The following is a 21,802-nucleotide window of genomic DNA, read 5'->3' on the forward strand; positions in this document are numbered from 1 at the left end:
GCAAAAACCTGCTTTGTCCTGAGAGACAATAGGCTTAGCCGCTCTGATCCGCGGCGTTCTTATCATCACAACTCTCTGCTAATGCACTCATTCCATCAAGACGGCGTTCTGCTGATTGCCATCGTCTTCAGATGAGCAGAGAGCGCCTCCAGTCCTGCGTTCTGTTGCACAGATTTGTGAGGATGCGTGCGCCGGGCCGGTGCGAGGTCGCCTGATCCGCACGGATGAAAAACAGCGCGCGCAGTGAGACGAAGCGAGGAGGGAAATAAATGAAGGTCGCCGAGGCCTCTTCGTGGCGAGAATGACGAGATTATGGGCTTCTGCTTCCTGCTCTGAATGAAACGCAGCGCTCTAACGCTCCTTCAGGCGCAGAAGGAAGAAATGCAAATCTGTAAGCTGACCTCTGACCTGCACACAATCGAGGGGCAGCGCTCTCCCCTGGACTCCAATTAAGGGGGCTTCACATTACTTTACACAACAGACTAAATACAGGCTGAAGCATCTTAAGCTGCTCTGTATGGGCCGCACAGCTTCCTGCTGCTGTCACGGCAGATACAGTGAGAGGTGATTAAAGTCGGTAAAAAGAGAGGCTGAAACACTCGTGCGAGCAGGAGAAGCTCAGATGAAAGCAGAGTCAAAGGAGAGAGAGGGAGAGCCTGTTTGTTGGAGTGCATGCATTAAAGAGCAGCAGAGATTAGAAGCCAAGCTGGGAGAAAGGAAACCTGCATTGTTGTTTTCTTCTCCTCCACAGAAAGCGTTATCTTAACTGACCGCTGCTCCATAAGAGGTGTAAAATGCGGCAGTTTCTCTGCATCCTAATAAAAAAAAGGATTCAGCAGTTAGGATAAAACGCAGCCTGCTCTGCTCGCCCAGTAATCCTGAGGCGGAGTGTGAAACATACTGTACGCTGCATGCACGGGCAGTAAAGCTGTACCACTAAAATGATTAAGCACTGCAGCCTCTCCTTATAGTAAACACAAGCCAAGGCACATACAAATTAAGGCTGCTGCTTTCTGTGTGAACTGAGGGGAGAAATAAAGCTCAGCACATCCTGTATGAGGCCAAATCCCATAAAGCTCTCTGATTATTAAATCACTGCACAGCACAAACAGCTCGCCGCCGCTCTCATTCCGACGGCGGTGCGACACTTTGTGCTCGGAGCTTCAGACGCTCTGGAGGTCCATCACAGCGCTCTGATTCTGGCTTCAGCAGAGACACGGCGCTCTTCATGTTATTATCGTGACGCTGAACGGCGTCCCTGACTGCACGCCGGCCGTCTGCGACAGACACTTCCCTCTGTGCGAGCTCCGGAAGTTCGGCCTATGCGAGAGCACGTCGTCAAAGAAGTCCTTGAGTTCGTTTCTATCAAAGCGTTTCCAGCAGTCTGACTCCTGCAGACCTTTCCACTTCAGCGCCGCTCCGGTCTGAATAGAACCGAGGCACATTAATGGAGAGGTGAGAGCGAGCACAAGGTTAAAGAGACACGAGCGGGCGAGCGAGAGAGAGAGAGAGAGAGAGAGGGTTATTAAAAACGGGCCTTTTCTGCCTTCTCGCCGCCTCTCACACTTCTTATTATCATCTTCAAACAAATTCACTTTAATGACATCACTGTAATTAACAGTGACAAGCTGTCAATGAGCCAATCAGGCGAGAGGAGAAGTTCAGCTTGTGTCCATTAAAGACTCTTTGTTTTCTGAAGTGTGGATGAATCATTTCAGCTGCTGCCAGCGGTTTTTATCGTAAACTGTGGCTCAGTGGTAGAGTGGGTTCGATCCCCAGCTCCTGCAGCCACATGGTCCCGCTGCTTTGTTGGAGGCGTGTCCATGTGTTTAGGTAAGACGGATGGACTTCCACTTCCTGCCCGCTCACTGAATATTTCCATCATCGGCTCAGCCAGGAAAAACTCTGATGATGTTGATCCAGCAGCTGAACCCAAACCCAATAAAAAGGCCTTTTAGTGCGTGGTGTGTGCGAGCTGTCACACTCGCTCTTCACACACAGTTTGTTGTTGTTGTTGTTTTAATTCCAGCAGGTTTCACTTTTTCCCTCATTTGCTCGTTTGTGCACTAAACTCACTGTTTGTTTACGCCGCCCGTGCAGGTGTGACTCCGGGATTGAGATTGGCTGAGTGACTGTAATTACTAATTTAGCTAAAGTGTGTGTGTGTGTGTGTGTGTGTGTGTGTGGGGGGGGGGGGGGGGGAGGGGGAGCTGGAATGATCAGACGATAGCTCTCTCCAGCTGCCTCCGGCTCTGATCTGCTCAGGTAATTCTCCTCACTCATTGATCCCATGCAGCCGATTGAATTTCAATGCATCTCTGATGAGGCGGGAAAAAAAAAAAAAAAGACAACCTACCTGAGCACTCAAATGGATTGGCAAGCAGATGCTCGGTCAAAGTGACAGGTGATAAGTGCTTTGGCAAGCTTTAAGTGAAATCTTTATGCATTCCTTGCTGTATGAAGCCGAGCGGTCGCTGCCCATCTTTCATCGGGCGCCTCTCATTTGCAGAGACTCTCAGAGCGAGCGGTCCTCAGACTGATAAGAGCCTGCGACCTTTCAAATGAAGTGTTCTGTTTATTTAAGCGAGTACTTCACAAGTCGCCGCATCGAGACATGAAAACTGCACAGCCCCGATACTTCATCAGCACACTCCCAACTGGCCTCCGATGCTAATTTCTTTTTAAATGGGATTTTTGTTCAGACTGTGTTCATGAGATCAGCCTTTACATAAACACTGCTGTGGGTTATTCTCTGGAAGCTACACGGGGCAGAACGTCTGACGGCATTTTGAAGATGTTGAGTTGAACAGCTCAACTCGATTCACTAAAAAGTAAACCACGCTAACTTCCCACTGCGAAGAGCTGCAGGTCTGTGAGAGCCACGCACTCAACCAAGCCGAGGGGCGCGAATCCAAGCAGTCGACTCCTGAGTCTGCAGAGGTGGAGACGAAAGGAGCTGCTGGAGAAATCTGAATCTGAAGAAAACTAAAAGAACTTCATGCAAATGAATAAGAAAGGATCGTCGGTGTGTGCAGAGGCTGTGGGTCCTCTCAGCTCTGCAGACCTTCTCTCCCCGATGCTCGGTCCAGGTGAGCAGTCTTTACACTGAATGGAAAAAAATGTAAGTAATAAAATCCAAACAAACAAAGAGGATGAAGTAAAAAAGATGAGGGAGGTATTGTGAGTGTGCAGGAGAAAGTAAAGAAATGACCCCTTTGTTGCCGTGGTAACCAAAGTAGGTATCAATACCATCAGTACCATACCATGTGTCCTCTCCTCATAGAAAACCCAGACTGGGTTTCATTACCCTGAAACAGTCCGGGGGGGTGGGGTGGGTGGGTGGGGGGGGGGGGGGGGGGGGGGGGGGTGCACTTTAGCAGAGCCAGCTCGGCTCTCTCAGCCATGCTGTTTGCGGTGACTCTGCTGCTCACCATGGAAACATGGGCGAGTGAACAAAGGGAGAGAGTTAGTTAAACATGGAGGGGACGAGGTCAGATGGCCATGTGATGTGGGAGGCGAGAAGAAATAAAAGACCTTTCTGTAACCTCATGTCGCATTTAGCCGTTTACAGCGGGCGAGTCTTTGCAGCAAAACTTTTCTTTTGTTGTGGCTCACTGACATCGTGAGCGGAGCAGCCGGCAGTAAACACGAGACAGAAAGAGGGCTCAGGTACGCTGAGGGCGGGATACGTGAGACGCCTGTCACACAGAGAGGACTTCACGTCAGCGCCTTCACAGGAAGCAGACAGAGGTTCAGCAGCCTTAGCCCCAATTAGAACCCGGCAGATGAGCGCACATCATGCCGAGCGCTGCTACTCAGCAGCGCGAGGGGAAATCAGTGCTCCTCTATCACATGTGACACGCTCAGCGTCAGATCTGACGGATGACGGCACTGATCCCCGCCAACACGCCGACAGATCTGCTGACAGAAAAGATGTTTCTCTGGGCCGGTGCAGGAAGAGGAAGCTCCTGCTGCTGGAGAGGAACACAATGGAGCCACTTTGACTGTTTGACAACAACTCAATGAATCACGTCCTCCATTTACACGGAGACTTCTCTGTTTGAACTCCAAACGGAGGAGAAAAGAAAGAAAGATTTATTCAACGTTTATATCGATCATCGCGCACGTTTGTTTTTTTCCACTCAAACAGCGAATACATCAACACACAAGCGCTGATAAAAACTCTCTTCCTGTGTCGGACGCCACGATTTGACTGCCTGCTCAAATCTTCAACAACCTCTCCTGTCGGCCACGCCTTGCTAACGTGTGCGGCTAAGCTAACATACTCTGTAGGCCTCAAACTGGCAGCTCACGATGGATCTGGATGGACTCGGCGGCAGCGTGGCGATCGGGGACGCCACAGCTCTGAGCACCATGGAAAACATCTGAAGCATCCTTCAGATTACTGGGAGTTCAAATGCTCTCGTGGATAAACAGACATGATGAAGCTTTCTCCAGGGAGTGGTGGATGACTCCCAAATGAGGCCATCGGCTCCCACACACACACACACACACACACACACACAGAGTAGAGACAACAGAGAATATTCATTAGGAGGATACTGAACTCTAATTAAGCAAGGTGGGAGAAACAAGTGCAGGTGTGTGCTGCACCTGGTTTCCTCTAATACGCAGACATGCATATCGGATGCTCACACTCTCTGTGACTGTGACGTCACTCTCGGCTCACACTCCCCCCGCTGCGACCCACCCGACACCCCGCTCCTCTTCCTGCATCGGTGCAGGCGTGAAATTTTGCAGGCTGAGAAGCAATCCACACGAGAGAAGAGACAGACAGACAGCAATCCACACGGGGAGAAAACAATCCTCCTGCTCGAGTGGCGGATAAATTCCTGCTGCTCGGGTCGCACTCCTCCTCTCAGACGGAAGAAATGTGGGAGGAAGGAGCCTCGTGTTAAAACACAGCTGCTTCTCTCCCCACGTCGAGAAAAACACAAACATCCCCCGTCTTCTGATCCCCACAACTCTCCAGAATCCTCCCAACGAGCAGACCCAGCGAGCTGCCTCTATGTGGAGACACACGGTGTGTATGTGTGTGTGTGTGTGTGTGTGTGTGTGTGTGTCCACATGACGAACAGCTGTTACTCTCAAACGTCATCTTTACAAGAAAGCGTCCAGCAAACACACAACACAGCTTCTCTAGCTCCGGCTCCGCTCCGGGGCTTCACCTGTTGCTATGAAGTCAAATCTGAGTCTGTCAATGTGTCACTGTGTGTGTGTGTGTGTGTGTGTGTGTGTGTGTGTGTGTGTGTGTGTGTGTGTGTGTGTGTGTGTGAGAGTTAGTGAGAGCATGTGTTTTATCAGTTGCTGGCTCTTGTTTGAACGGAGCCGTGATGAAAGCCTAGACAAACACGAGGGAATGTCAGCCGAGGACGAAAGTCAACAGACAGAGCCGAGGACCTCTGTGAGAGAGGACGACCCTCCGACACACACACACACACACACACACACACACACACACACACACACTGTGCTCTCTGATGAGCTGCAAAGATAAACGATAAGTTAATTCAGGAAAACAAAGAGTCTGTTTTTTGAAGTTGTCTTTGCTGCTACAAAAGAGAATTAAAGGAAGAAACTAACGTTACTGATTTACTCCGACTGTTAAAGAACATTAATGACCTTCATTACATTTATGTTTCATCTTGAAGCAAAATTAACTGATGGTCTCTTTCCCTCTTTAGCATCAATATTAGGGATGCTTTTGAACAAATGGAGGGGGGGGGGGGGGGAGTCCAGTTAGCGTAGCATGCAGGATCTGAGAAGGCCAAGGATAAACACAGTTCTCCTTTCTGTTCTGTGCTGCACTAAAAACAGGCTTCAAATATTCCTGTGGACTAACTGAAGCAGACAAATTATTCAAGGCGAGCAGCAGGTATTCACTCTGAATATATTGTGGAGATTACAGCCTTGTATTTCTGTTCTGGTAATGTACTGTGAAGGCAGCGGAAGGGCAAATGCTAAAGCAGGCTGGGCAAATATCTCGGCCCATTCAAGTCAGAGCTGAAGCTTCCCTGACTTTTTTTTTTCTTTGTCTGTTTTTGTGTGGGAAGCCAGCGAAGTGGGCCTGAGTCCCTATTGACTCAGTGTGCTGAGACGTTTTCCCTTTTACCAATGCTAAAGTAGGCATGAGCGCTAATCCTCGGGGGTTAAATGGAGCCTCCTCTGGGGTTTCCCGATCCTGAGAGAGCTGTGGGCGGCTGCTGCTCCAGCGCACACACAACTTTAATGCATCTGGCAGAATTCAACTTTTACAAAGTGTATGCAAAGAAATCCCAGCTCCAAAAGTCAGAAACATCAACAGAGGAAAAAAAACACACACACACACATCCACGACGGGCGCTTATTTACTCAAACCCGAGGTTTCCCATGTGAATGACGGCGGCGATAAGCATAAATAAGAGCGATGCTGCGGATAGTGATCACGATAATGACACTTTAATGATCACAGCGGGGACATGGAGTCGAGAGAGAGATGATAACTTGCAAAAGAATTCATGAAGACGAAAGGGTAACATCAGTGGAGCTCTGCAGAGATTAAGATCCTCATTCAAAGATGTGTTTTTCTAAATGTATAAAATGAGCCGTTTCTGTGAGCGCACACAGAACGTTCAGCGCTGACCTTTACAAACACACACGCAGACACTTGATGCAGGAAACGACATCCATTCAACGCGAGGACGGCTCGCCACTTACACTCGCCAGAGAGAAAACAACCACTTCCATTTGAAATGGCGGCCATTGTCAAAGCGACCCTGAGACGGCACGGAGTATGAATCCACACCTCTCTTATCGCCGCTGTGACTGACGCTGGTTAAAATGAAGACGCTTCTGTTTACCAAACATCCACCCGTCTCCCGTTGAAAAGGTTCAGATGAGCTCAGACTGTTTTTGTAGTTGAGTCACTTCTGTGTTTTTTTGGGGTTTTGAATGAAGTCAACATGTCGATCGATGAGTCACAGATTATGTCGACGTGAAGATGTTCACATTCAAACCCTCTCGGTCCACCAACATGAAGACTCCCCATCCGAGCTGAGGAGGCTCCACGACACTTCACATGTCCAGCCCGAGCACCTGACACTCGCGCTCTAACGGGTGGGCGGGGCCGTCTGCGAGCGAGTCTTTGAAGGAAAGTCATAAACTGAACTGCACCGCTGCTTTGATTCCCCCCCGTCGTCACTTTCTATAGGCTGCTTTTGAACGGGGCTCCGGGCTGCACAGGAACACGACATCGGATACGTGAGTCACTCGGGGGGGGAGAGTGGCGTCAGACGCTGACACGCACACACCTCCTCATTGTTGGGGCGGTCGGAGGTGTTACCTGAAAACACCTCCAGACGCCGTTTAAAGCCAATTAAGTCGCTCCGGTTCCTCCGGTTTTAACAAAACGTTAAACTGAAGACGCCGCAGCAGAAACAGGATGTGATCTCGGCAGCGGCGTCAGCAAAGTGAATTTAATCACTGCCGGATAATGAGGATGGTTGTTGAGCGCGAGGTTGAAGAGCACGCGTGTCGCTGAGTCCTTCTCGGCTGAACACGTGACGAACACGTGAACCTCGGCGTGTTCTGCAGCAGAACAAAACACAGACGATAAAATGATTAAAAACAAGAAGGAGTCATTTTTAGACGGAGCTGGTGAGAGTAAACAAAGAGTGACGGAGATCACAGAGAAGAGGGAGTCAGTTTGAGTGTTTGGCACAGATAAGTGAAGGCTTTGATCACGCTGATGGCAGCTCTGTGTGATGAGACAAAACTCCTTTAAAGCTTCCTCAGCCTGAGAGCCCTACTTCCTGTCTGTGTCTGTGTGTGTGTGTGTGTGTGTGTGTGTGTGTGTGTGTGTGTGTGTGTGCGTGTGTGTGTGTGTGTGTGTGTGTGTGTTGCAATCAAGGGGGCCGATACAGACTTTAAGGTCTTACACAATCTATCTTATCTTATCTGGAGCTGCAAAGACCGGGTTTGTTTCTCCAGATAACGTTAGCCATGACTTCCTGCGCTCCACGCTGACCCTTTCATGAGACACTCGAACGCCTCGTCTCAGAGGATTAAAGCAGAGCCGAGCGCGGACGAGTCCGAGGCCGGGCGAGCAAGCGGAGTCATTTAAACACACGTTAGGTTTCGATCAGAGACGAGACGAGAACACGTTAACAGGCTTGTTTCATCGTCTCCAAACGCCGATGCTAGCAGAGAGGCTAACGCTAACAGTTCATGATGTGTACATGTTGGTTTCGTCAGATGCTTTTTGTCACCGTGCTGCCAGAACAGAAACACTGTTTGATTTGAACTCAACTCATTTCCTGGTGTTGAGACGCTCTGACGGCTCTAATCTGTTATTCTAAATGAAAACACATTTATATAAATGTGCATCGTGCGTGCTGAGTTCAGTTGGACAGTAAGGAAACAGGAAGTTAGTCTCGAAGGTGTTGTGGACTGGATTGTAAAGATGAAGCTGGAGAAAAGATGCTGAGTGGGCTCATTAGAGGATTTAGTGCAGGAACAGTAAACAGGTTAGAGAGGCCGAAAAGAAGCGCTTCAATTAGCAACAGTAGAGATGAATGCTGCACTGTGAAAACACTGTATGCTAATTCCCTCTTTTATCCTCTTTATTGTGCTGATCAGGAGGGGGGGGGGGCTCTAGCTAATCTGATCACAGAGCATTGTGTGAAGGGTCATTAACCTATGGGAGGCCCCGAGGGTGACAAGTCAGCGCCCGCCCCCCCCTCCAGCTTCTTTATGGAAGCAGCTCATCCCAGAGTTCCTCTGTCCCTGCAGACAACACAACAACAAGCAAAGACAACAAAAGACGAGGGGGAAAACAGCCGACGGGGCGATTTGCATGGCTCGTCATTCCTCCACAAACATACGGTCCAGATGAGGGGTGACCCGGGTCCCTGGACTGGCCTCAGCAGCAGGATGTCGGCCTCTTCAGTCTGTTGTTGTTGGCTCTTTTCTTTCTCTTGGCTGGTCCCAAGACACGATGGGGGTCAAGCTATCTGTCCACATCTGGGATGTGCATTAGGACAGATCTCCCAGCGTGGCTGTGACGCAGTCACACTCTCTGTTTCATGTCACTGACATCTGAGATCCACCCCGCTTCATCCGCCGCAGCTTTCTATGTCCGACCTTCTTCTGAGACATCACGCTGCCTGCGCTTCTCATGAAGTCCAACATCTGTCTGTCCCTGCCACACACATTACTCCCTGTGCAAATCCAAACCAATGTAAATGCTCCAACATTAACCAACAGCACCTCTCATCCACAAATCCTCGTTAAACTGTTGTGATAGTGAAAAGCTGGCTGTCAGGACGGCAGAGCGGAGATGAAAGGCCCACAGCAGAGATCGCAGCTGATTGCCTGTAGAGGAGGAATATGCAAATACAGCAGAAGGTAAATGAAACACAAAGCGGTGGGGGGGGGGCTTTTTTTGGCAGCAGCGTTTTTGCATGTTCCCCTTTATTTGGCTCTGGTTAAGAACATGGAAAGTCTATCAATAATGAATTCCAGTCAAAGCGAGGAAGCAGACGCGAGGGGGAATCAGCCTCCTTTCTCCCCAGTGAGCCCCGGAGCAGTTTCGGGGCCGATTGTATTTCACACAGGCTTTTCAGGGAACGCTGGCTGAGCGTGAGTGACACATGAAAGAAAACAGAAGGAGATAAAATAATATCACATCGTCCATAGGCTGCACCCGTGGGAGTGGGTCAGCGTGGTTTGGCACGCAGTCCAGAAAGTAGGACACCACTGCCCGCCGACTGCCCGCCCGATTGATCGACTGAAGAGCAAAAAAGTAAATCAATGATGTGGTCGAAAGTCTGCGTGAGAGTCCAAAGAGGGGCTCGGGACAGTCTGGTACACAAGCAGGAGCACACTTCACCGTTTGGAGTGGAAGGCACTTCAGTCGGCACTTAACAAAATTAAGTGGCTCAATATCTTTCACTGTCTTTGAGTGGGAAGCAACGTGTCTGTTGTCCAAACACGCTGAAACCGTCCAGACGGAGTAAAGTGCATCCTTGGGAAAGGAGGGCACCCAATCCTCTGGAACAAAAGAGGAACGGAGCGACAGATTTCCCTGGTCTTGAGATAACTGTAACCCAACACCGCGGCCCTCCAGAGGGGCTCTTTGTACGCCGCAGAGAGGGTCAATCAGCCGCCGCTGACAGATGTGTCTGCACTCCATTTAGGAGAGGAAGCCACGGCGAGGTCAGGCCCGGGTTTCTCTGCCCCGTCCCCCCAGAGGAAAGACAGGGATCAAGTCAGGATGTCCAGACTGACCTCTTCTCACCTCGCCAGGTCGCCATGTGACACCTGGACTGTTTGATAAGAGAGTGAAGCTCATTAACCAATCAGCCAAAAATAACACGTCAGTGGCAACTTCACGCCACAATAGCCATTTTACTTCACACATTTCTGCCTCCGAGTTAAACAGAAAAACTGACGTTGCTCGAGAGATGCCTTTTGTGCGTGGAACAAAAGTGAGAGCCACTCGAGCTGGAAAACAAACAAAGCAGAAAAACTGCACTGGAGGTCGAAGTCGTTTTTGGCAGATGCTCCGAGCTTCAAGTGTCTGTTCAATTAGGCTCTCCAGTTAAGATGGCAATCATGGTTTATCTGTGTGCCATGTGCCGAGTCCAGCGCTGGAACACGCTCCGTTTGTCCCGGCTAAACAAGCGGGGCAGAGATGTCAGCGCCGGTCAGACGCCGGCGTGTAGTGGACAACACGGCGTCCTGATGGGTAAACTCCTGAGCAGCTGTTTCTTTCAGGCTAACTTTGACCTCTGACCTCTGTGCAGCTCCTGTCGTAAACATGCACCAAGCATCTGAGCTCACACGGAGGCATCATAGGCTCCTCCCCTCGCGTTCAAGGAGGCTGAACGAGATCATCAGAAATGAACGAGATGATCAGCGGCGTCTTCATGAGCGCTCTGTGACCTCTGACGCTTGGACACGCCTCCTGACCTCTCAGTCGTGCACGCTGTGAAAACGTGTCGAAGATTTCAGACGCCCCCCCCCCCCAAAAGTCTTCCCGAGTCACAGCGTGAAGTTCTCTGTGTTGAGTCAGGAGAGCGGGCATGACATTACGAAGACGCCGCAATAATCCAAGATGGCGGAGAAAGCAACAGCGTCCAACACCGGGACAAAGCGGTAAATTAGATATCAATGAAGCAGCTGATTTGTCCTGAATGAATGAAGCTGTGACAGGAAGTCAGACGCTCCTGATGTCTCCGTGAAGGACATGTTGAGGGAGGAGTGACCACGCCACACACACACACACACACACACACGGCACGGCGTGCTGTCAGGCAGCCGGAGGAGAAGACGCTGGAGAAGACGCAGGGCACGGGGAGTGTTGGCCGGGTCGGCACACGCGGTGACTCACTGCTGCTGCAGGCCTGGACAGGATCAAACCCCGGCTCGGTTTCAGCAGGAAGGGAGAGCCGGCGTTTAAATGAAGGTTAACGAAACTGAGCTTTTTGACTTCTACATGTAAACATCATGTCAGGATAAAAACCCAACCCAGGATGAAGCTATCACGCTAACACTCGCATTATCACAGTCACAGCCTCGGCCACGCACACGATTATACATCACTAACTTAAATATGCGTCACCCGTCCAAAGTGTCCTGATTGGTCTGTGTGGTGTTTGGATTTTATTTGAGGCGTTTGTAAAAAGAGAAGCGTCCTTCACTTCCTCTCTCAGACGAGCACACAAACTAAAACCTTCCCTCCGTCTCCGTGTAAAAAAACTAAATGGACAAATCACAACGTCGGTGCTGAAGCTGCCAAACAAACACGCACATGACAATTCAAATAGAGCGAACACACATGCAGTGCAACTACACAGACAGGCCTGTGAATTCTTTATTGGCAGTGAGATGCACACTCATTTACAACCAGCACAGTCTCTCTCTCTCTCTCTCTCCCTCTCTCTCTCCCTCTCCCTCTCTCTCTCTCTCTCTCTCTCTCTCTCTCTCTCTCTCTCTCTCTCTCTCTCTCTCTGCCAGTGAGCAATCCTTTTACAGCACTCTCCTCCAAAATGCACAAGTGTCACTGCCTTTCCCCTTTCCTCCACTCCCCCTAGTGTCCCCCTGCAACACTGCATCTTTACAATGCATCACCATAACACACATGGAGAGAGAGAGAGAGAGAGAGAGAGAGAGAGAGAGCGAGAGAGAGAGGCTCCTCCTCCAGATGACATCAGCGCTCTACTGAATCTCGAGGCAAACACAAGTCCACATTAGTATTGCGCTCTACCCGTGCACTTATTTCCCTGCACAGCCTACAGATGTGTGTGTGAGTGTGTGAGTGTGTGTGGAGGCTCCAGTAAACATAGCAGAGCTGCTACAGAAAAACTCCACACAGCTCCAGCCCTGTGACTGAGAGCAGCTTTTCTTTTTTTCTTTTTTTTTTGGTTTTTGGGATCCTCACATTCTGGATTGGATTATTTCACGCGTACTGACCCGCGCGCGCACTCTATTGGATACCTGTTACTTTCTATTTTTTTCTTTGATTATTGAGGTAAGTGTGTTTTTGCTGCACTGTTGGGAATGCATCCTTTCACCCTTTTTTGGATCTTCTTCTTGCAAAAGGAATTCAAAGTCGTGCGGAATCCTCAGGAGTTGCTTGTATCTAATTAGCTGACCTCTTCCTTTATTTTTTAATAGTCGACCCGGGCGTAAAAAGATGGATTTCTCCGAGGTGACTGTCTCACAGGCGCTTCCAATGATTTAAATATATAAACACAGAGGCAATGAAAGAGCAGAACATGTCCTGTCAGTTGAGGCTCAGCTCTGCACAGATAGAATTCATGCTTCTCTCATGTCAGCGACTTGCTGCTTCGATCCTGCTCTGCGCCTCGAAGCCAGCAGAAACATGCCCTCTCAGTTTTCTCCCGTCCCCCCCCCCCCCCCCACTCTCTCTGCAGACATGAATTTCGAGTTGCGACACGCTGAATTGGCTTTTCACTCACATTCACACCTAAAATATGACAACGAACAGCGCGCAAGAGAGCAACAGGGACGTGCCAAACCTTCACCCTTTTCTCATTCCAGCGTGGAAGATGTTCCTAAAGCAGTGGGGAAATAATCAGCAGTGAATACACAAAGTTGATAGGATTAGGGGGTCTGTGTGTGATCTGGTCTCGGTGGCGCAGCCGGAGGAGACACCCCGGTGCGCGGAGCTGGACACGAAGGGGCAGCTGGAGAAAGTCCGCTGAATGCGTCTCCAGCGTCACTGTCTGGAACCAGTCTCAGCACCTCCTATTCATATGCTGCTCCATTCAAATGTACTGTGTGCCTGTCTGCGGATAACACGGAACCACAGATCCGAAGAAGGGGCTCCGTGCAGCGGGGAGCGCAGGCATGACTGTCCCCGGAAGAAATGCACAAAATCAAACCCCCCCTTCTTTAAGTTTCACGCGAGGATAAAAGACTGAAACGTGACATTAACGAAGCCTCGATATAAGAAGTGTGTGATGTTGTGCTGCAGCTGCGGCTCTGCCTTATTAATAAGCAGCCAGAAATAAACGGAGATCAAACCTCCTGCTCGTGTGGCAGCAGATCCTGCACTCTGATGCCAATCCATGATGCTGATAATCAAAGTACAGCTGTTATCTCTCCCCTCATATTTATCCCATTACATGTGGTGCGTTTAAAGCCCAAACACGGAGTGTTACTGGAAACATGTTCAGTGTTAATCCAATTTAACATCGCCTCTCTTCCCCAGGCTTTCTGTGAACCATGATTGAAAGGCTCAAATCACAGCACATGCAAACTTGACTTGAGTGAGATGGCCGCTCTTTGTTATTCAGTGTGTGTGTGTGTGTGTGTGTGTGTGTGAGAGACAAAGGACTAAATAGCCTGTTAAACGTGGTAGACATGAGGACAGAACTGGTTGTCTTCACTGATGACAGCCTGAGGCTCAAATCCCCGCTCGACTGCTTTCAGAGGGAATTCAGCTGCAGATTAACAACTAACCAGGTCACTACAGGCGGAGAGCGAGAGCATCAAAAATGACATGAAAAAGTAAAAATAAGACTTTCAAGAGCAGATTCAGTTCTGTCCTCTGAGGAGGCCTAATTCAGCTCGTTCATTATTTATTGAGCCTCCTATAAGCAGCCTTTTCTCAGCCTCTCCTCCGACTCCGACAGACCAATAAAAGCAAAGAGAAGAAGAACCAGGAGGAAGGTTAACACATCTCAGAATCTGCTGCTCCTGGTTGCAGCTTTAACGCCAGCGTTCAGTGTTCTGCTTGTCACACACACACTCTTCATCTTGCAGTGCCTACCACCCCCATGTGGGGAAAAACCACTGCAGCTGCTTCAGCTCTCTCCTTTCAGGCTGCTACAAAGGAGAGACCCCCGTCTGTCCCACGCAGGCCTTCTCTCTCTCTCTCGGCTCTTAGTGGGCCGGCTCACTAAAGACAGCACCAGGAGGCCGCAGAGCAAACCCGGAGAACCATCCCACATTTATTTGTCTAGTTCCCATCGCCTGAAACGGGTTTTAGTCCTCATGAATTCATGAATGCACCTTTGTGTCTGTGCGGCACAGCAGGCCGCTGACACACAACCTTACAAATATGTAAATCAGTATCGGACACGCGGTGACATGGCGCTCAAACATGGAACAAAACTCACCTCCGAATATCCTTCACTTTCTGTGCTGTGATTTTAGAGAAGCTGCCACAGAGCTGATCATTAAATCCACCGACATTTAAAACGTCTCAGTCGAACTGCAGAGAGAAGCATTTAACTAAAAGACCCAAATAATAATAATAATAATAATAATAATAATAATAACAACAATAATAATAATAAAAGTGTGTGCAATCAATCTGAACTCCAAACTCTATCAGGAATTAGGAGGAATAATCAACAGCAGATCCAAACAGTGATTTCCCAGTGGAGAGCTCCACTGTGGTTCAAAATTAATTTCAGGTCTCATGAATAATTGAAGAGTCAGCCATTACTACTCGTCCTGCTCGCTGCCTCCTTAATGCAGCTCCACGTTACATCACTATCATCTGCAAGACTTCGGACAGGCATGAAGCTGCCTTTCTGTGCAGGGTCTGGCTCCTGTGTGTGTGTGTGTGTGTGTGTGTGTGTGTAGGGGGGGGGGGCTCTGTTATAGCAGACTAATGTGCATTTATGCGTGTTGGAGCTCACAATGGCTATCAGTGTCCGGCTTTGTGCGAGCCTCCCACGCTCTGCTCTGAAAGGTAGCTGGCTGTACACACACACACACACACACACACACTTTTAACCAGGATGCTCAATTTAACGTTTCCATTTTAGATTAAATGAAGCAGAAGCCCCTCTGACTGCAGGAGAGATCCCCCTGTCTGCCCGCCGAGCTTATTAGAACGATGCAGAGAGACATCCATCACTAAAAAGCTTGAACTCGGCCTGCACAGGGCGAACGCCTGTGTGCCTCTGAGGGTGCCGACGTTAGCGTAGGAACAATTTCAGGAGGAAAAGAAAGAGAGAAAGTCGCCGAGTGGACTCGCAGGAATGTGTATTTATTGCCGGAGCAAAATACAAAACCCCTCTCCGGGCTGCAGGGTCCACATGCTGGCCTTGGAGGGAACAATAGAGAGGGGCCACTCTCCTGAAATCCGATGAGCGTGGAAAAAAAAAAACATGGAGCATGGAGGCCTGACTGTGCTCCCTGTTAGCATGATGTTAGCGTAGCGCTCTGATTTTTGTCAATAAGCAGGCCCGGTGACTCCTCTGCTGGACCCTCAGATAACATGGCTGCAGACTAAGCAGAACACGATGCATGCAGACAATCACAATCCTAAAAAGCTATTATTCCGAGTCTCCCCTGATCAGACACTCTCTTTAATGAAACGCTGAGGAGTGACGGCCTGCAATCTAATGAAGACTTCATATTTCACCAGATTCAGACGGAGGAGAGCTAACTTGAGAAAATGAGGTGAAAAGGCGCTGTTTAAAATTGAAACAGCTCGACTAAGTGCTGCATTAAAAGAGAGACAGCTCGTATCCCTCCATCAGCACGCCATTTTCTAAAAGTCCATTACGACTGAATTTCATCTCTTCCCTTCTCTTGTCAGACTCCTTTTATTCCAGAAGTTAGCAGAGGTCACATCTGGCGCGTTTTCCCCCAGACTCTAATCTACTACTAATGTAATACTGGACCGAGGGGCCGTGTTTAGATGGAACAGAAGGGGGGGAGGGGGGGGGGGGGGGGGGGGGGGTATTATTAGACAGCATCTCAGCAGTGGTAATCAAGTTACAAGCCTCTCAGTTCCCTAATCTCCTCCTCGTTGTCGTGGAGCTACAACTGTTAAATGGTCGGGGCCTCTTGTTCCTAATTTACCTTTACATGTTTTACAGCGATGGGAGGCGGCCAGCAGCCCCCCCCCCCCCCCCCCCCCCCCCCCCCCACCTCCCAAAAGGGCATGAAGCTATTGTGCTGACAGAGGAAACATAACATTTTCTTTGGGAGGGGAGATTCAATCTTTGCAAACAGAAAGAGCTTTCAGAGGGTGTGAGGCGAGCCGGGAGGGGATGAGGGGTCACAGAGCAAACCCCCCCCCCCCCCCCCCCCCCCCCTCTATGTCCCATATTTAAATGCTACACTCTGACTTTAGACCAGAGGTCTTCCTGCCAGCCACCTTGTACGTTTCTGACATCCACGTCAGTTAACGGCTTCATTATGTTCTCCTCCGTGTTGACATCCTGGCCTCATGGCGTCATGTGTTCCCCCCCCCCCCTCCTCTTCACGCTGTCAGGGGAAATATGTGATCTGTGACTCAGGAAGATTTTTCAGAAGCGCAGGTATGAAAACAGCTCGAGGGCGTAAGGAGAGATGGGGGGGGGGGGATGCATGCAGAAGCCCCCCCCTCATCTCATTTGTCACAAGTGCTTTAAACTTTAAATCACGGAGCAGCAGCCGGATCTTCTTTCACTGTCATTAGTGGAATCTAAACGCGCAGATTTTTTTTAATGCAAGGACCGAGACAGAAGCTCGAATATCTCAGCAGTGGATTTAGAGAAAGCTGCGGGGTCTTTGTGTCGGGGTCCAGATCACTCCTGCCTTTCACATGCATGCACGCATTCTTCCTCGTATCACCATAGAAAAGAAATGTGCTCCGTCAAAGTGGCGGGTTGTTAAAGGTCATCAGGCTACAGAGTGTTTTTAGATAAGAGATGACCATGTGAGGGAGGTGAAAGCTCACAATCATTCATCCTCAACTTCATTCAATTTCCACCCAATCACTGAGAAGATCACTCACCAAAAATCAATCAAACATCCCCTCATTGTTTTCTTTTTGAGCAGCAGCACAAAGATTTTCCTTTCTCACCAAATATTTCACAAATCATTTTTTTCAACCATCAGAAGAATTGCGAGTTATCTGCAGCACGACGTCTGTTTGGCACAAATACTAAATGTTGTTAAAACTAACATTAAAACTCTCCTCCCCCGCCGTCTTCTAAACGCTTTATTTAAGCTTCGGTACGCGCTGAATTATTGAACATTTGGATAATTTGACACGAGAGGATGAACCCCCAAAATAAAAACCTACATTTGACCTGCTAATCACTTCTCTGAAACGTGCTGCTGGACTGAACGTGTCTTCCTCTCTGTTGATTTTCCAGGTGTGAGGACGCGACGACATGACACACGGTGCGGATGCATGAGGGAGGCTGGACGACGAAGGACAACCATCTTTGGTTTTCTGCTTTCGGACAAAAAAGGGACCAGAAGCGCGGATTAATGTGTTCGCAGGCTTGACCAGGGAGCAAAGGATTGTGGGTTACCTGAAGACCTGGAGTACACGAGTGAACAGGCCTGGATTGAGCCTGTGGCACTGGGGATTGGCATGGCTCAGACCGGCTTTGTGTCAACTCATCATGCCTGTCGGGCCCGATTGTAGAGAGGAGCCTTTGCTAGAGCTCAGCCGGTCCTGCACTCGGATCACTATACAACACAAGAGAAATCTCATTTGCCGTTATGGCCGTTGAGCTCCACAGATCCAACAGCCATTAGGATTTTTAATATCACCTGAGAGCGCTCGCTTTGTCACCGAGAGGCGGATGCTTCTTCTACAGGCTTATCTGCCATGGTAAAGGCATTGAAAGCATGAGCCTCTGACAACACAGAGGAGGTCATCGTCCAAACAAGGATCAGCTCGGCAAACACTGACCCGGTCAGGATATCACCAGAAACCCCTCGGACAAACTTTTCTTTTCAGAGGGGATAAGAGCGAATTCAAGAGGGAAGCTTGATTGGATTTTTGCAGGCTGGAAAGGATTTAACGCCATCGTTTAAATCAGGTATGACAAATACAGACGGCTTTTTCTTCTTTCCACCTCACTGACCAGACCACCGTTTTTTTTCTAATGAGACAAGCAGAGGATGGCAGGTCATGGCGGGAATGCATAATTAAAGTGATAAATCAGTATTAGCCTAATTAAAAGGTAACTACATGGTGATCGTGAAAAAAAAGGGGAAAGACGGCAGCTTCTGCTCCGCATCAGTTCTCTTAATGTCCCGAGAATCTGTCACACCTCAGTGAAAGACAAATATAAGGGTTGTTTTTTACATAATGTGAAGTGTCCATCATTTTACAGCGGGGATCGTGCTAACCTGCTAAAGCTGAGAGAATCTAACCTCCTCTCTGCGAGGAAAGACATTTGAATGAGGGAGGGGGGGAGGTTCGGATGATCTAACAGGCATACTTAAGAGTGTGTCGGTTTCACAACAGTTCATCGACAAAGCCTGACTTTGTTCCCTGCCGTGGTCCACGGCAATGAAAGGCAGCCTTGACATCCAGAAACGTGTAAAACAACTCAGGAATGCGATTACATTTCACGAGTCGGGCCCAGAAAGCTGCAGCACCGAGATTTAATCCATGCAGCTGAAACATCAGTTATAGAAACAGAGCACTGTTACTGCGAAATCTATGGATGCTGTAGAGTCACTTCTTATGCAAACAAAGTTTCACTTTTATTTCTGCCGTCGAGCAATCCTAATGATCTATTCATTTCCGTTTAATGAGAGCAATAGAAACGGATTCTTTCAGCAGTTGTTTAATCCAGAAAGTGCTGCAGGCAGCATTTCAAAAACCCGGCAATGATGAGGATTCTGGCTCTCCTTTAAAGGCCCTGTGCATTAAATGTACCCTTGTGTCTCCTCCCCCAGGGCCTCTTGACTGATTAGACTGCCAGGCAACACAGCGTCAAGATGGTGCGTCAGTGCAAGGCCTTTATCCTCTTCCTGGTCAGGATCGGGCTGCTGCTGGGCCTCGCCAACCCCCTGGTGACCTCTGCCTCCTGTCCCTCGTCCTGCCGCTGTGACGGGACCTTCATCTACTGCAATGACCGCGGCCTGACTTCCATCCCGACTGGCCTACCGCTCGACGCTACAGTGCTCTTCCTGCAGAACAATCGCATTAAGAGCTCGGGCATTCCTGCAGAGCTCCGCAGGCTGGTGAACGTGGAGAAGATCTACCTTTACTGCAACAATCTGGACGAATTCCCCACCAACCTTCCACTTGGGCTGAAAGAGCTTCACCTGCAGGAGAACAACGTCCGGATGATCACCCACTCTTCTCTGGCTCAGATTCCTTACATTGAAGAGCTGCACCTGGATGATAACTCTGTTTCAGCCGTCAGCATAGAGGAGGGGGCCTTCAGGGACAGCACCCACCTAAGACTGCTTTTTCTCTCCAGAAACCACCTCAGCACCATCCCTTCAGGCCTCCCCATGAGCATCGAGGAGCTGCGCTTTGACGACAACCGCATCTCCTCCATCTCGGAGCAGTCGCTGCAAGATCTCATCAACCTGAAGCGACTAATCTTGGACGGTAACCTGCTCAACAACCGTGGGATTGGGGAGATGGCTTTCATCAACCTGATCAACCTGACTGAGCTCTCGCTGATGAGAAACTCCTTGACGTCGCCGCCGGCCAACTTGCCAGGCACCAGCTTGGAGAAGCTGCAGCTACAGGATAACCACATCAATCGGGTTCCCCCTGGGGCTTTTGCCTTCCTCAGGCAGCTGTACCGCCTGGACCTGTCTGGAAACAACCTGAGCAGCCTCCCTCAGGGTGTGTTTGAAGACCTGGACAATCTCACACAGCTCCTGCTCAGAAACAACCCCTGGCAGTGCACGTGCCGGATGAAGTGGGTGCGTGACTGGCTGCGGTCGTTGCCCACCAAAGTGAATGTGCGTGGCTTCATGTGCCAGGGTCCGGATAAGGTCAAAGGCATGGCGATTAAAGACCTTACTACAGACATGTTTGAATGCTCAGATTCAGAGCTCTTCCCCACGTATGAGACCAGCACGGTCTCCAACACCGTGCGCCCCACACAGCCCCAGTGGCCCTTGTTTGTGACTAAAAGGCCCGTGGTTAAAGGACCGGACTTCGGTAGGAATTACCACAGCACCACGACGTCTTCAGGCAGAAAGATCATCACCATCAGTGTGAAGTCAACCAGCGCAGATGCAATACACATATCGTGGAGGGTGTCACAGCCAATGACTGCCCTGCGGCTCAGCTGGCTGAAGCTGGGTCACAGCCCGGCCTTCGGCTCCATCACTGAGACCATCGTGCAGGGCGAGCGGACGGAGTACCTGCTCACTGCGCTGGAACCAGATTCTTCCTACAGGATATGCATGGTTCCCATGGAGACCAGCAACATTTACCTGTCAGACGAGACCCCTGTTTGCATCGAGACAGAGACTGGTTCTCACAAATCATACAACCCGACTACGACTTTAAACAGAGAGCAGGAGAAAGAGCCTTACAAAACTCCCAGTCTGCCTTTGGCTGCTATTATTGGAGGGGCTGTGGCTCTTTTGGCAATAATCCTGCTGGCACTGGTGTGCTGGTACGTCCACAGGAACGGTTCACTTTTTTCCAGGAACTGCAACTACAACAAAGGCCGTCGGAGAAAGGACGACTACGCTGAAGCTGGCACCAAGAAGGACAACTCCATCCTGGAAATACGAGAGACTTCTTTTCAAATGATTCCTATAAATCACCTGCCTGTGTCCAAGGAGGAGTTTGTCATACACACAATTTTCCCACCGAATGGCCTGAGTTTATACAAAAGCCCGCACAGCGAGAACAATATCAACACCAACAGGAGCTACAGAGACAGTGGAATACCAGATTCAGATCATTCCCATTCATGATATCGCGCATGGCCATTCATAAAAAGTGTGCAACTTAAAGCGAGTGGCGAGACTTTTCCAAAACACTGGATCTATAAGACTAAGGAAGCAATGTTCTGTACATTTGCCATATAATTTATATTTAAGGACATGTCATGGAGACGGAGGACGTTCCAGTTGCAGGACATCACTGAACCATCAGTGGGTGTTGTGACTTCACTGCAATTCTATATTTTAGGGATTTGTAGTAATTTGTACTGTATTTCCTTTGCTTAAGGTTGTCGACCAACTAAAAGAAACTCTGTGTTACACTGAGATATGAAGACTTGTCAACTGTGAAAGTGGGTTTTCATTGCTGTGTTGAACAATCAGACCTTAGAAAACCTTGTAGTATAAGCACAGGTCATTCTTTTAACTTTGTGGCTGTCTGAAAAACAAAAAGGCAAAAAAAAAAAAGACAAGAAGTAAACTAAGGCACAGCTGATCAACGAATTTGCAAAGCAGGCATGTTGTCCTCTAAAAAAGAGCGGCGAGCAGTCGGACAGCTGTCTCCGCATACTTTGGACCAAGAGTACCGCTCTCGTCTTCACCAGGTATTGATTAGGAAGAACTAAAGATGAGGTGCCGTGCTTTATTTTCTCGGCTT

General features: G+C 49.3%; 1 protein-coding gene across 1 annotated transcript; it reads left to right on the plus strand.

Moving 5' to 3' along the window:
- Nucleotides 1-11,772: 11,772 nt before the first annotated feature.
- Nucleotides 11,773-21,625, plus strand: flrt3 (fibronectin leucine rich transmembrane 3). The gene is made up of 3 exons (XM_079362832.1): nt 11,773-12,532; nt 17,634-18,311; nt 19,180-21,625. The coding sequence occupies exon 3, from the start codon at nt 19,222-19,224 to the stop codon at nt 21,175-21,177; it is 1,956 nt and encodes a 651-aa protein (XP_079218958.1). The 5' UTR covers nt 11,773-12,532; nt 17,634-18,311; nt 19,180-19,221; the 3' UTR covers nt 21,178-21,625.
- The last annotated feature ends 177 nt before the right edge of the window (nt 21,626-21,802 follow it).

The sequence above is a fragment of the Symphodus melops genome, assembly GCF_947650265.1.
Source record: "Symphodus melops genome assembly, chromosome: 15".
Taxonomy (NCBI): domain Eukaryota; kingdom Metazoa; phylum Chordata; class Actinopteri; order Labriformes; family Labridae; genus Symphodus; species Symphodus melops.